The sequence below is a fragment of the Quercus robur genome, chromosome 1 (assembly GCF_932294415.1).
Source record: "Quercus robur chromosome 1, dhQueRobu3.1, whole genome shotgun sequence".
In the NCBI taxonomy this organism is placed as follows: domain Eukaryota; kingdom Viridiplantae; phylum Streptophyta; class Magnoliopsida; order Fagales; family Fagaceae; genus Quercus; species Quercus robur.
The window spans coordinates 3,797,967-3,810,079 of NC_065534.1; the positions used below are offsets into that span (position 1 = coordinate 3,797,967).

A 12,113-nucleotide genomic window follows, 5' to 3' on the forward strand; every position below is an offset into this window, starting at 1 on the left:
AGGAAAATAACTCCAACCAAGTTTGGATCACATTTGATGGTGGAATAGTTGTGTATTATAGTATCCAAAAATGCTTTCAAAAAAAGAAAAAAATAGTATCCAAAAATGATATATACTTTGGTGGCATACAATCATGAACATTTTCTCCCATTTCTAAGAAGGAGGTAGCCCATTGTAAAGGGTACTCCTAAATAAGAAAGAGATTAAATTCGGTCCGAAACTGGTGTTAAATACTGCTTTTTCGCCAACCAATGAAAACAGGCAACGTGATTCTCCATCAAGATATACATTCCTCTACTTTACTCTTTTTTTTCTTTGGATTTTCTTTCTCTCCCCGTTCCCTCTGTGACTCTCTCTCTACTTTACTCTTTGAATTTTCAAATACAAAACTTTTATCTGAGTATCTGTGACTGATTTTCTCTCACACACAAAAAGTCAGCCAACCCAAAGCAGAGTTTGTGTTCATAATCATCATCAAAGATCATCAAACACTCAAAAAGTCTCAAACTTTCCCTTTCATTGATTCATCCACCTCCATTCTGTGCTCAATAAAAGCAAATACTGACATCTTTCCCGCCATCTCAACCCCACCAAAACCAAACATGGCCATGGACCTGGCCGTGTCAGAGCTAAGAGCACCGAAGCCAATTGGGTTCAAAAGGAGGCCGGTGGTTCAATGCATCATCACAGCCCTGTAATGTGTTACAAAACCCCTTTTCCCATTTTTTTTTTTTTTTTTTTATTGTGAAATTTTAGTTTGGAAAAAGATAGTCTTTGTAGAATTTGTGATTTCTCTTTTAGATGTAAATTTTCTTTTGATTATGATGTGAAATGTGACGTGTTTATGTAAAAAGTTGCAAATTTGAGATATGGGTTTCTGTCATTGTTGGATTAGTTTTAAGGAATATTGTGAAAGATTTGCAAAAGACCCAAGTTGAATATTGTTGGATTAGGCCGAAGCTTGCATTTTGGTGTTACTTTTCTTTTCCTTCAACTTGAAGCATTGTTTCTGTCTCTGAAACTTTCAGATTTAATGCCCACTGTGTTGATGCATGGATCAGCAGGGAAGATAAGTACCACAATAGAAGGAAAGCAACGTATTTGATGGTATGAAAAAGGAAAGGAAAAAAAAAAGCTAGAAGAGAGAGTTAACAGAGGGAACGGACTACGGAGAGAGAAAAAAAAGAAAAAATCCAAAGAAAGGAGAGGAATGTTATATAATTTGAAGGAGAACCACGTGGCATGATTTCATTGGCTGGCGTACGGACCGAATTTAATCTCTTATCGAGATCTTTAAAACTCCCTTAGCTTTCTAGGGTTTAAGCGCTCTTTCTCTCTCTCTCTCTCTCTCTACAGCGTAAACCATGGAGGACAACACAACCCCAGCAGCCCCAGCTCCAGCTCCAGCTCCAATGTGGAGCAGCATAGTGAAGAGCCAACCAGCTCCAAAGCCCAACCCCGAAACCCCAGTCCCTTCAACCGGAGTCTTCGTCGTCGACAACAACAACAACAACTGCAACTCCACAAAGGGCATAGCGGTGGCCGTAGTCGATGCCAACGCCTTAATCGAAGGCGGCGATAAACTCACCCGCAGTGCCGACAAGTTGGTCACCGTCCCTGAGGTCATGGCCGAGGTCCGTGACCCTGCCTCCCGTCACCGCCTCTCCTTCCTCCTCCCTTCCTCCCTCCACTCCATGGACCCCTCCCCCGACTCTCTCAACAAAGGTATTTCTTCCATTTCTTAATCTAGCAAGGTATGTTGAAATGTTGATCTTAATCTAGCTGAGTACTACTAATATTTTAATCTAGACAACTAGACATATATTTGAAAATCAATCTCGAATTAGAATGATAGTCTCTGATTGTTATTATTTTTTTCGAAATTTAATTTGACAGTGATAAAGTTTGCGAGGGCGACCGGTGACTTACAGACGCTATCAGATGTTGATTTAAAATTGATTGCATTGACTTATACATTGGAGGCTCAGATTCATGGGACCAAACATATTAGGGACTGTCCTCCACCTGTCCATGTGGTCAATGCGAAAAGATTACCTGAGAAGGAATTGCCAGGCTGGGGTTCCAATGTGCCCAATTTGGGAGAATGGGAAGCATTAGAACGTGCATCGGTTGCGGTTGGGGATGGTGGTATGTCAAATTCCAATTCGAGAATCCTACCTTTGCAGGACTTGAACTTGAATGTTGTGGATGATAAGGAGTTGGAGGATGGTTTGAAGGTTGGTTCTGAGAATCAAGAGGGTGAGGTGGAAGGTGGTGTAAGTGGGGTGAGGCCTAGGAGATTTTTGCCAAAGAAGAAAGAGGTAACGATTGAAGGGAAGAAGATGGTTGCGAGTGGCATTGATGCGTCTCAAGGAGAGTTTGATGAGGATGCTGGTGATTGGATGCCTGCTGTTAGTCGAAGTACTCATAGACGGTTTCTTAGAAGGAAAGCTAGGCGTGAACATTATGAGGCGATGGCTGAAAAGGATGCTCAAGAGGATGCTGAAAAAACTAGGGATATCAATGTTGTTGAGGATGGTAGAAGCTTGGAAAATGAGATTAAGGAGGGGGAGAATGGTGATGAAAGTTTATCTACAATTTTGGAACAAATGAGGTTGGAAGAAGAAGAAGAAGACACGTCGAATGGTCTTCTTCCAGAGGGGAATGAGCTGGACATATCTTCTGAGAGGCTTGGATCCAGCAATCCTGAATTAGCAGGGGCTTCGTTTGAGAGCAATGAAGCTGAGGTAGATGGTGAAGATGAGGTTGATATGGTTAATGAAGGATTGGATCATGTGGAGATGTCAAGCCAGGCCGATGAAAGTGTTGATGCATCCTATGCTGATGATGGTAGTAGTGAGCAAAGCTGGATGCTGAGATCGTTGTCTGAGTCCAGTGTGGCCTGTGTAACTAGTGACTTCGCAATGCAAAATGTTCTTCTACAGATGGGTTTACGCTTGCTGGCACCTGGAGGAATGCAGATACGACAGCTGCACAGGTATATATTTCATATACATTTCATTGGGTGATTACTAGTTAGTGTTATCTTTTGCATTTTGTTTTATTTATTTTCCTGTCATCCATCCCCTATTTTTGGGTAAAGAAACGTAGAAATTATGTGCATTGACGATGCTTCATATTAAGTGATGGAAACTGTCTTAATATGCTTCATCTGGATTGTTGGTCTGAGTGGTGTATACTGTTATCCTTTTTCTCGACCAGAGAATCTGTTTTTATCTCAATGAAATTTTTACACCATATATATGCTTATCTTTGACAGTTCTGTCCTTCCAGGTGGATTCTGAAATGCCATGCATGCTATACAGTGACTGCGGAGATTGGGAGGATATTCTGCCCAAAGTGTGGAAATGGTGGCACTTTACGCAAGGTAGCTGTTACAGTAGGTGAAAATGGAATTGTTTTAGCAGATCGTCGGCCACGGATTAGATTGCGTGGCACTAAAGTAAGTATATCCAAATGTGTGACTCACAGGAATTATTATGTTTCTAATTGTAGCTTAATTCTGTTAGTTTCTAACTAGCAAACACTTGTTCTATACAAGTGTAGTGTTCTGTATCTTGTTCCTACCATTTGATTGTTGCGTACTTTGTCTTATTATCACTGCTTCCTGCCATTTGGTTACAGAAACTATCCCCTCCTTACTGGTTCCTACCTATTATGATGAAAATATTAATACATTATAGAGGATAAGTATTTTTTGGATTTGTTTGGTGGATATTTCATTCTCAAGGCCTTTTAAAATCCAGATTGGAGCTTTACTGGCTATTTGCATGCATGTGTTTTGACATTTGTCCCTCTGCAGTTTTCACTGCCTTTACCCCAGGGTGGAAGGGAGGCCATTACCAAGAACCTCATCTTGCGTGAAGATCAACTCCCACAAAAGTTTCTTCATCCCAAGACAAAGAAGAAAATGAATAAGCAGGTTTGTTTTGGTTTGTGTACCTGCTGATTCTTGTATTTGTAATTTTTCGTTTTTTTGGAGATCGTGTCTTAATCATAACTGAGATTACTGTATATTTAATTCTCAGGGAGACGACATCTTCACTGCAGATGACTTTGGCCGCCATGTTGATAAAAGAGCCCCCTTGCAGCCTCCTATAAGAAAGGCATTAGCAGTTTTCAGTGGAAAGAGGAATCCTAATGACAACCATTTTTCTCGTTCTAAGCATTAGTTGGTTAACTGAAATTTTGTTCTCTCTGTATTCTTGGAAAATGTATCAAAACTGGTTTTGATATTTAAAAGTTTAATGCCACCAAAGTGGTGAAAGCTTTGTCGTGTTGAGTGAGACCTCTAGTGGACTGTCACCTATGATTACTATGTTCTATAGATATTTTGCTTAAAATGTGAGCACAGTTTTGGTCAGGTTTTACCTTTTATGTTTCTTTCTTTATCTTCTTTTACCCCTCATGCTACATTGCAGAAAGGGATTGCAATCATTGCATACCAATTCCAGTATTGTTCTCATAGGCCAAGATGTGGAAGTATGTTTAAAATTTGTGATATCAAACTAGGTACTGGTTTCCCATATAAATGGATGGTCATATGCTGCGAACCTTCAAATCTATTGGCCCTAAATTTCGATCCGATCAAAGATGCATTTTCAAAAGTTCTAATCATGGTCTGCCTAACAAGCTAGTCGTACCTTAGGGCATCTTAATGAGAATTTAATGAAATAATAACCAGAACAAAAAAAATGAAGAAGTCGGTTATTTTGCTGTAGTGTGAGCACAGTTTTTCTCATGTATTGTTACATTCAAGTTTTCGTTCCAAGCTCATAAGAATAGGAGAAGAGGCCAGCCAAGAATCACGTGCTTATAAAAAAAATAGACGCAAGTAATTCCTTGCTTGCCTTTTCCCAAATCCAACTTGGATTGTCCTCTGTGAATTATTATATGTAAAACCTATCCTTCGTTTTGAAATTATCTTCAAGATGGTAGTATCCCTCTAAGTTTAAGTAGTTAACAGTGCTGGATCTTTTGATTGTGTAAGAACTCTTCAAATTCAAAAATTTGTTCTATAACTAAGAGCCCTGAACTTGAGGCCACAATTTTGTTGATAGATGATACAAGGAAACCAATTGGCAAAGACAGAATTGATAAACATGAACCAGACACATCTTCAAAGTACTTTGATTGTGACTATATCTAATGCTTTGATGCTCAAGAAAGCACGAGGGGCATGGTTTGCAGATTTTTTTTCTTCTTCTTTGAGGAAGTGGGGGAAGGGTGAATGCTGGTCAAATGGATAAGTACTTGCTGACTGCTTTCTTTATAAACAGCTCACCACATCAAAAATAACTCAAAAAGTCAATGTTCCATCATGTAAAATATACTGTATTCATTTCTGCTTTGCACCCACCAAAGAACAATTTCTAAGAAGATTGTGATTCAATTAATCTCAGAACTTTACTAGTTAACTACTCGTATACAAAGAGACTTTGTCATGCCTGAAGCTTAACTTTTCCTCTCGCATGGAAGCATTTACAAGGAACAGATAAAATTGAGGTAGGAGAAAAAGAAAGAAAAGTGTACTACTGTATACTCCTGCTTTACAGTGTGTTAGCTTCAACTTATTTATGAAGAAAGAGCAAGTTCAGCCCATGCCAAAGAAGATGACTTAAAGTCGACCGATATTGATGTGTCAATTCCACTCTCTAACATGGTACACAGTTCCTTCATGGACAACTGCTTGCTGGAGTCAGGATTAATGCAAAGATTAACTACCTCACATACAACTTTGAGGTCTTCAAATCTGAAATGTTTCAACTCTGGGTCCACCACATAAAACATAACTTCTGGCAGGTCAAGATATTCCTTAGCCTGCAGCAGAGAGAAGTTTTGGTGCTTGTCATAGTCATACATATTCATAATTTAGAGGGTTTCTTACCCAATCTACCAAGCACCCTTTCTCCCTACAATATGAAGGTCTTCCGCTGATTATTTCCAGCATAAGTACACCGAAAGCGTACACATTGCCTTGGACATCCAGATGGCGTGCCTCCAGAGAATTTGGAAGAACACAGATAGCACCTTGATTGCCAATAGCACCTGAATTCTTTTCTGACCTTGCAAGAATTGTCTTCCAACTTTCAAAATCAACCAGCTGCAGTTGAAGCAAAGATGAATGTACTTCAGAATTTCATATGAGGAATAGCCAGTACAAAAGGACCTATGAAGAAGGTTTTGGAGTTTTATCAAAACATTTTTACTAGTATTAAAAACCACACTATCTAAAAAATGGATAAACGGTGACAAGAATTATTATTCTGACAAAAAGAAAGATAGTTCACTGATTTACCATTGGATTAAGAAGAGGAAATAGATATTCATTATGTCACGATAAAAACAAATAAATTTTAAAAGAAAAGGCTTGGGACATGCCTTGGGGGAAAAATCTTCTGTAAGATAAATGGCACTAGAATTCAACTCTAATATGGTAAATGGTGGCTCAAGTTGTGTGTGAAGATACTTAAGTCCACGTGCAATGCCAATAATAATTTTCATACGCCTAGTCCAAGAAAATTGGCATCCTTCTCCATCTGCAATAAAAGATAAATGCTCAGGGTTTGGGTCGGTGAAGCATGTAAAAGAATAAATTTCCAGTGAAGCAGGTTAAAGTAGACAAACATCGCAATTACGAAATTTGACTTACAATGTAGGTACTCATACGGTGTTCCATTTGATGCATATTCAAAAACAAGCGTCCTTGTAAAGGGAGTGCTCTCTTTACAATATCCCAGTAATTTTCCTGTATTCTCGTGATTTAGTCTTGCCAAATCTGCCACCTGGATGGCATTTCAAGTCAAATGGTTGTTTCGAACATGGTTGAAATTCCAAATCTTATTCTGTGATTGTATTTTTCGTTAAATGCTTTAGGCTACAGTTTTTTGCAGTAATAATAGTGGTTACCTCTCTCTGAAAATAAAGCTCAAGATAGCCTGTCCAATGCTCTTCTTTGATGCAGAGGGATATCACAGCTCAGGCCCACTTTTCATTGTACCTTTGTAGACCACACTGTCTGGTGAGGAGCCAATAATGTTGCTGAAGTCTTCACAGGCTACTTCTAGATCCTGTCTGCCGTATCTTACAACATCTTTCAATATTTCAGAATCTGAAAGAAAACCCACCAACTTAACCAATAGATTTTTTTTTCAATACGCTTCTAGTCTTCTGAACTTCAAATGCATTTAGGCAGAGGTAGCATGAGCTAAGGAACCCAAGCTATGTATACAGTCATATGGTCCTTTCCACTTGCTGATTTCTTCCAGGGCATTATGATAGAATAATTTCTGTGGCCCAAGAGATGAACTCTGTTCGAAATAGAAACTCTAATGTTAATCCGTTGTTGAAGCCTATAGAATATCTTGCTCAGTGGAAAGCCTTAAAGCTTGGAGAGTGCGTTTAATAGGTATATAAGGGTGCTGCTGAAGCTTGGAATCATGCTCCTGCTGTATGTGAAGACAAGGCTTGTGATATATGTTGCTGTCGGCTAAAATCTCTTTCTTGTGTCTGCAGCTTCTTGCTGCATTTTTTTTTGTACTTTTTATTGTTGTTGGTTTCAATAATATTTACTTCATTCATGTTATTGGTATCTATATTTTTTTTAGTTCTTTTGTGAAATTCAATTTGGCTGTTTGTTACATCTGCTTTCCTGTTGTGATTTCCTGTTTCAATCCAATTGAATTTATTCATTATTGTATCCATTATTCTTTTTGCAATCTAGGAACCCTTCTTGAACAAACCATAGTTGTAATCTCTAGCAACTATTTGGGAGAAGAATTTCTGTGGCCCAATGATTAAAATTAGTTCTTGGTTAATCTATAACCAAACTAAATATGCAATATTTAGTTGCTAGAGGTTACAACTATGGTTTGTTCAAGAAGGGTACCTAGCATTGCAGAAAGAATAATGGATACAATAATGAATAAATTCAATTGGATTGAAACAGGAAATCACAACAGGAAAGCAGATGTAACAAACAGCCAAATTGAATTTCACAATAGAACTAAAAAAAATATAGATACCGATAACATGAATGAAGTAAATATTACTTAAACCAACAACAATAAAATGTACAAAAAAAAATGCAGCAAGAAGCTGCAGACACAACAAAGAGACTTTAGCCGACAGCAACATATATCACGAGCCTTGTCTTCACATACAGCAGGAGCATGATTCCAAGCTTCAACAGCACCCTTATATACCTATTAAACGCACTCTCCAAGCTTTAAGGCTTTCCACTGAGCAAGATTTTCTATAGGCTTCAACAATGGATTAACATTAGAGTTTCTATTTCGAACAGAGTTCATCTCTTGGGCCACAGAAATTCTTCTCCCAAAATATTTAGAGGTAGCATGAGCTAAGGAACCCAACCTATGTATACAGTCATATGGCTCCTAGATGGCTTTTGGAAGGTGGAGCACCACCTACAAAAGAAAAACTGTCACTACTAACTACAATAGTTAGAAATGAATTTTTATAGGCCACAAGGCTTATAAAATTGTGAGAATGAGTTCAGTTCCAGTGCAGAAACTGAGATCAGCCAATTGCATCACCAGCTTGACATTGAATTGCAAATTAGGATGTTCTTGAAAAATTGATTAAGCTAGTTCGCTTAGAACTTAGAATAGAGCATATTATATTGTCATCAAGTTTAAATGTTCAAGGGTTTGTTCTTCATTTTGCATTTACTATTTACTGAAACTTATATGTATATGTGTACCAATAAACAGCATTGCACGAGGGAAAACTTATATACCGCATTGCACGGTTAAACGTTGTTTGGGATCATTGTTTTGGAGGCAGTTCCCTTGAAAGCTTGACCTGTATGGAAAATGTCAAGTAAAAGAAGACTTATGCAAAAAGAAGCAAGCATGAGAAAAGCTCAGAAAAAGGAACCTTGGAAGACGCTCCAAGCACTTAGGTATGCTCCCAACCAAGAAGTTGTATGAGAAATCTGCAACTTGTAATTGAGAAATGCGACAGATGCCAGTTACGTTTGCACTTGAGGTATACCTGAAGCAGAATTGAAGAGATACACTTTAATAAAATCAAAACCTTAAGCAGGTTTAAGTAACACAACATTTTCCATTTTAGTAAGCCACCCAATATCTTAAAATTAATATCACTATACACCAAATTTGAATGAAGCCCCAGAACATTACTCGTGATGACTTGTCTCCATACTAGACGCTAAAAGTTACATAAATTACCATATTCACATAGGACATATGAGCAGTTTGCCATATCCATTGCCAAAGCCAAGATGACTTGTCTCAATACTAGATGCTAAGAGTTAAATAAATTTCCATATTCACATTCATAGGACAGATGAGCAGTTTACCATATCCATTGCCAAAGCAAAGATGAAATTAATTATACAAAAATGATAAGAAAGAATCTTTTTAAAATCCCCTCTAACAGGTGAAATTTGTCAAAAAGAAGAAGATGTAGATGTATTTGATGACACCATACGGCTTGTGTATGAGCTATCTATATTGCATATGCATATACTGAAACTCAATAAATTTGCAAGGAAAGCAGATTATGCAATGCATACTTTTTAGCATCAGTTGATCAATTCTTCTTATTGGGATATTAAGATTTATATTGTACCCATCTTCACACACACACATCCACAACCAGAATTGCACACTAAATGGAGCATCATCTTCAGAACTTAATCAAACATTTCCACTTGAAGTATCTTCCACTTACTTTCCACGTATATCAGATCAGAAATCTGGATTGCTAGCAGCAGGAACACTTCCTTGAAGCCTATTCCTGTCCAGGCGAAGTTCTAGGAGATGAGTCAAATTGCTAAGCTCAGGAGGTATTAAACCAGTCAATCCATTTGACTGAAGATTTCTGCAACAACAAAAGTTAATTAATTCTGAGAACCCAACACAGCCTAACTTTAAACAGATCACCAACCCAATTCTTTTTACATTTTCACTAGACTTGTCAAATTTCCAATCTCTGGAGGAATCGGACCCAAAAGTTGATTCATCCCCAAATCCAAAATCTTGAGGAATGTCAACATGCCATTTCTTTAGGTATTATCCCAATCAGATTGTTCCCATGCAATATCCTACAAACCATCAATCCATGAAATAAAGCTTTAACCATCATATTCTCAATAAATTAAAAGGAAAAAAAGAAAAGAAAAAAACTTCAGGTGTAGGGGATAAATAAAAAAGAAAAGCAAGAGCATACAATTCTTGCAAGTAGGCAAGTTGCCCCAATTCTTGTGCAAGATATCCCCTTAAGGATGACCCAGAAATGTTTCTGCAGAACAGAATTCCATCAAGTAAAGGAAGCATGTATTAGCCTAATCAGCTGCATTTAATTGCAAATAAGACCACTCTACAATTTACACTAAGATAGGAAGATATGAAATCTTACAGCTTTATAACATGGTCTCGAGCACCATTACACGAAATGCCAGACCGTTCACAAGGATCTGGATCTAGGGCATTCCAGTTGGACAAAACCAGCAGTGGGTCTTCACATATACCTTCCTTAAAAGGTTGTAAGGGCCTCAACTGTGCAAAACAGAGAGTTTCCAGTAAGAGAACCTTCTTTGAAGTAGCAATTAAGTACATGAATGCAGTACTTTTGTCTTCTTCAAAAAAAGCAAATATAGTACACTTATCAAAACAACAACAACAACAAAAAAATCCAAGATTTACTTAACAACAGTAAGCCAACACTACTTCAAGAAAACTAACGCACATTTGGTAAAAGAAAATAGCAGACAAAGAGAAAATAAAATAAGAATTACACAGCTTTGAAATTTAAAATACCGATCCAAAAAAACAATCAAAATACCGATCCAAAAAAAAAGCAAAAGCAAAATCAGACAAAGATGGTAATAGCACTCACAGCGGTTTGGACGAGTTCTTCGCTGTAAGCCTTGGCGCGGATCGGGAACGAGACTCGGCGAGTCGCGAACCGAGTCGAAGACGAAGACGATCCTTGACGCTGAGTGAAAGACTGTTGTCCGATCCACTGAGACGACGCCGCATTGAGCTTCGCGCAGGCCATGGCTTTTTCGGCGAATTACGAAACCCGATACAGTGGGAAATAGAAAATATCGGCGGTTTGGTGTGTTGTTTTTTGAACGACTTTTCGGTGGGTAGGTGGTGGGTTAGGAAAACGAGTGTGTGTATGTGTGGGGTTTTAAAGAGTGAGGAAAATAATAAGACACTGTTTTTCTTGGAGTTTCCGCTGATGAGTAATTGATGTGGCAATGTGACCAGAGTTGTGCGGCACTACCAAACAGTCCTTACTCGATTTCGTCTTTATCTCAAAGTTTTGTTGCCAAATTACCATATTATCCTTTGGCTTTTATATGATTTTCTTTCCTTTCTAGCCCGGTCTCGTTTGGTACGTCAGTTTAAACACATGTTTTAAGTTTTTAAATAATATTATTTGTATTTTCACATATTTTTTCATCCACATGTATTTTTAAAAAAATTAAAAACTATTATTTAAACACACATACCAAACAAGCTAATTTGTTTAATTCTAGTTTTTAAATTTTAAATAAAATATTTTTTCATTGACTGGATTTAAAAAAAAAAAAAGGTATTTGAATAAAGATGCAATTGTAACTATAATAAAAAATTTTAAAATTTTTTATATATAAAATAAGAGTTTTTTTTTACATTAGTAAATCATTTTATGAAATTCTTTATGAGAAAATGAAAAACTAACTAACTTTTTTAACGGCTTTTACAATTTTTTATAAAAATTTTTTTAAAATGAAAGATTAACATATGCACTAACGGTATACATTAACTGACCCATTAAATAAAAAACTTTAATAAACAGCTTAGACATGTTTTTTAAAACCAAAATAATATTTTAAAAAAAGATGTAGAAAGTTATAGATTATATTTATTTGTTCTTTTGTACTATATATGATATACTTACAATGAGATGTGCCAACTACTGACTCAGCTTATATAAAACTTTCAAAAATATTATTCTTTCAATAAGTTTGTTTTTGTTGATGAATTGTCACTTCTTTTTTAAACTATTTAAAGTTTATAAGCAAAAGTTTTATTTAAGTTACCCTAAACCTACCC

At 37.1% G+C, this 12,113-nt stretch overlaps 1 protein-coding gene and 1 pseudogene across 1 annotated transcript; one reads left to right on the forward strand and one right to left on the reverse strand.

The window, feature by feature from the left end:
* Positions 1-308: 308 nt before the first annotated feature.
* Positions 309-4,384, forward strand: LOC126716687 (RNA-binding NOB1-like protein). Its single transcript, XM_050417617.1, has 6 exons — positions 309-694; positions 1,029-1,725; positions 1,897-2,998; positions 3,295-3,463; positions 3,824-3,943; positions 4,050-4,384. Exons 2-6 carry the CDS (start codon positions 1,365-1,367, stop codon positions 4,191-4,193), a joined length of 1,896 nt encoding a protein of 631 aa, XP_050273574.1. The 5' UTR covers positions 309-694; positions 1,029-1,364; the 3' UTR covers positions 4,194-4,384.
* A 1,006-nt stretch (positions 4,385-5,390) lies between these two features.
* On the reverse strand, positions 5,391-11,287 carry LOC126716696 (probable LRR receptor-like serine/threonine-protein kinase At1g63430; annotated as a pseudogene).
* Positions 11,288-12,113: the final 826 nt, after the last annotated feature.

Bases quoted from the DNA above. Each gene is read 5' to 3' on its own strand.
- LOC126716687 (XM_050417617.1), top strand. From the start codon at position 1,365: ATGGAGGACAACACAACCCCAGCAGCCCCAGCTCCAGCTCCAGCTCCA. The intron at 3,464-3,823 runs GTAAGTATATCC...GTCCCTCTGCAG, and splicing joins TTAGATTGCGTGGCACTAAA to TTTTCACTGCCTTTACCCCA. The intron at 3,944-4,049 runs GTTTGTTTTGGT...TTTAATTCTCAG, and splicing joins AGAAGAAAATGAATAAGCAG to GGAGACGACATCTTCACTGC.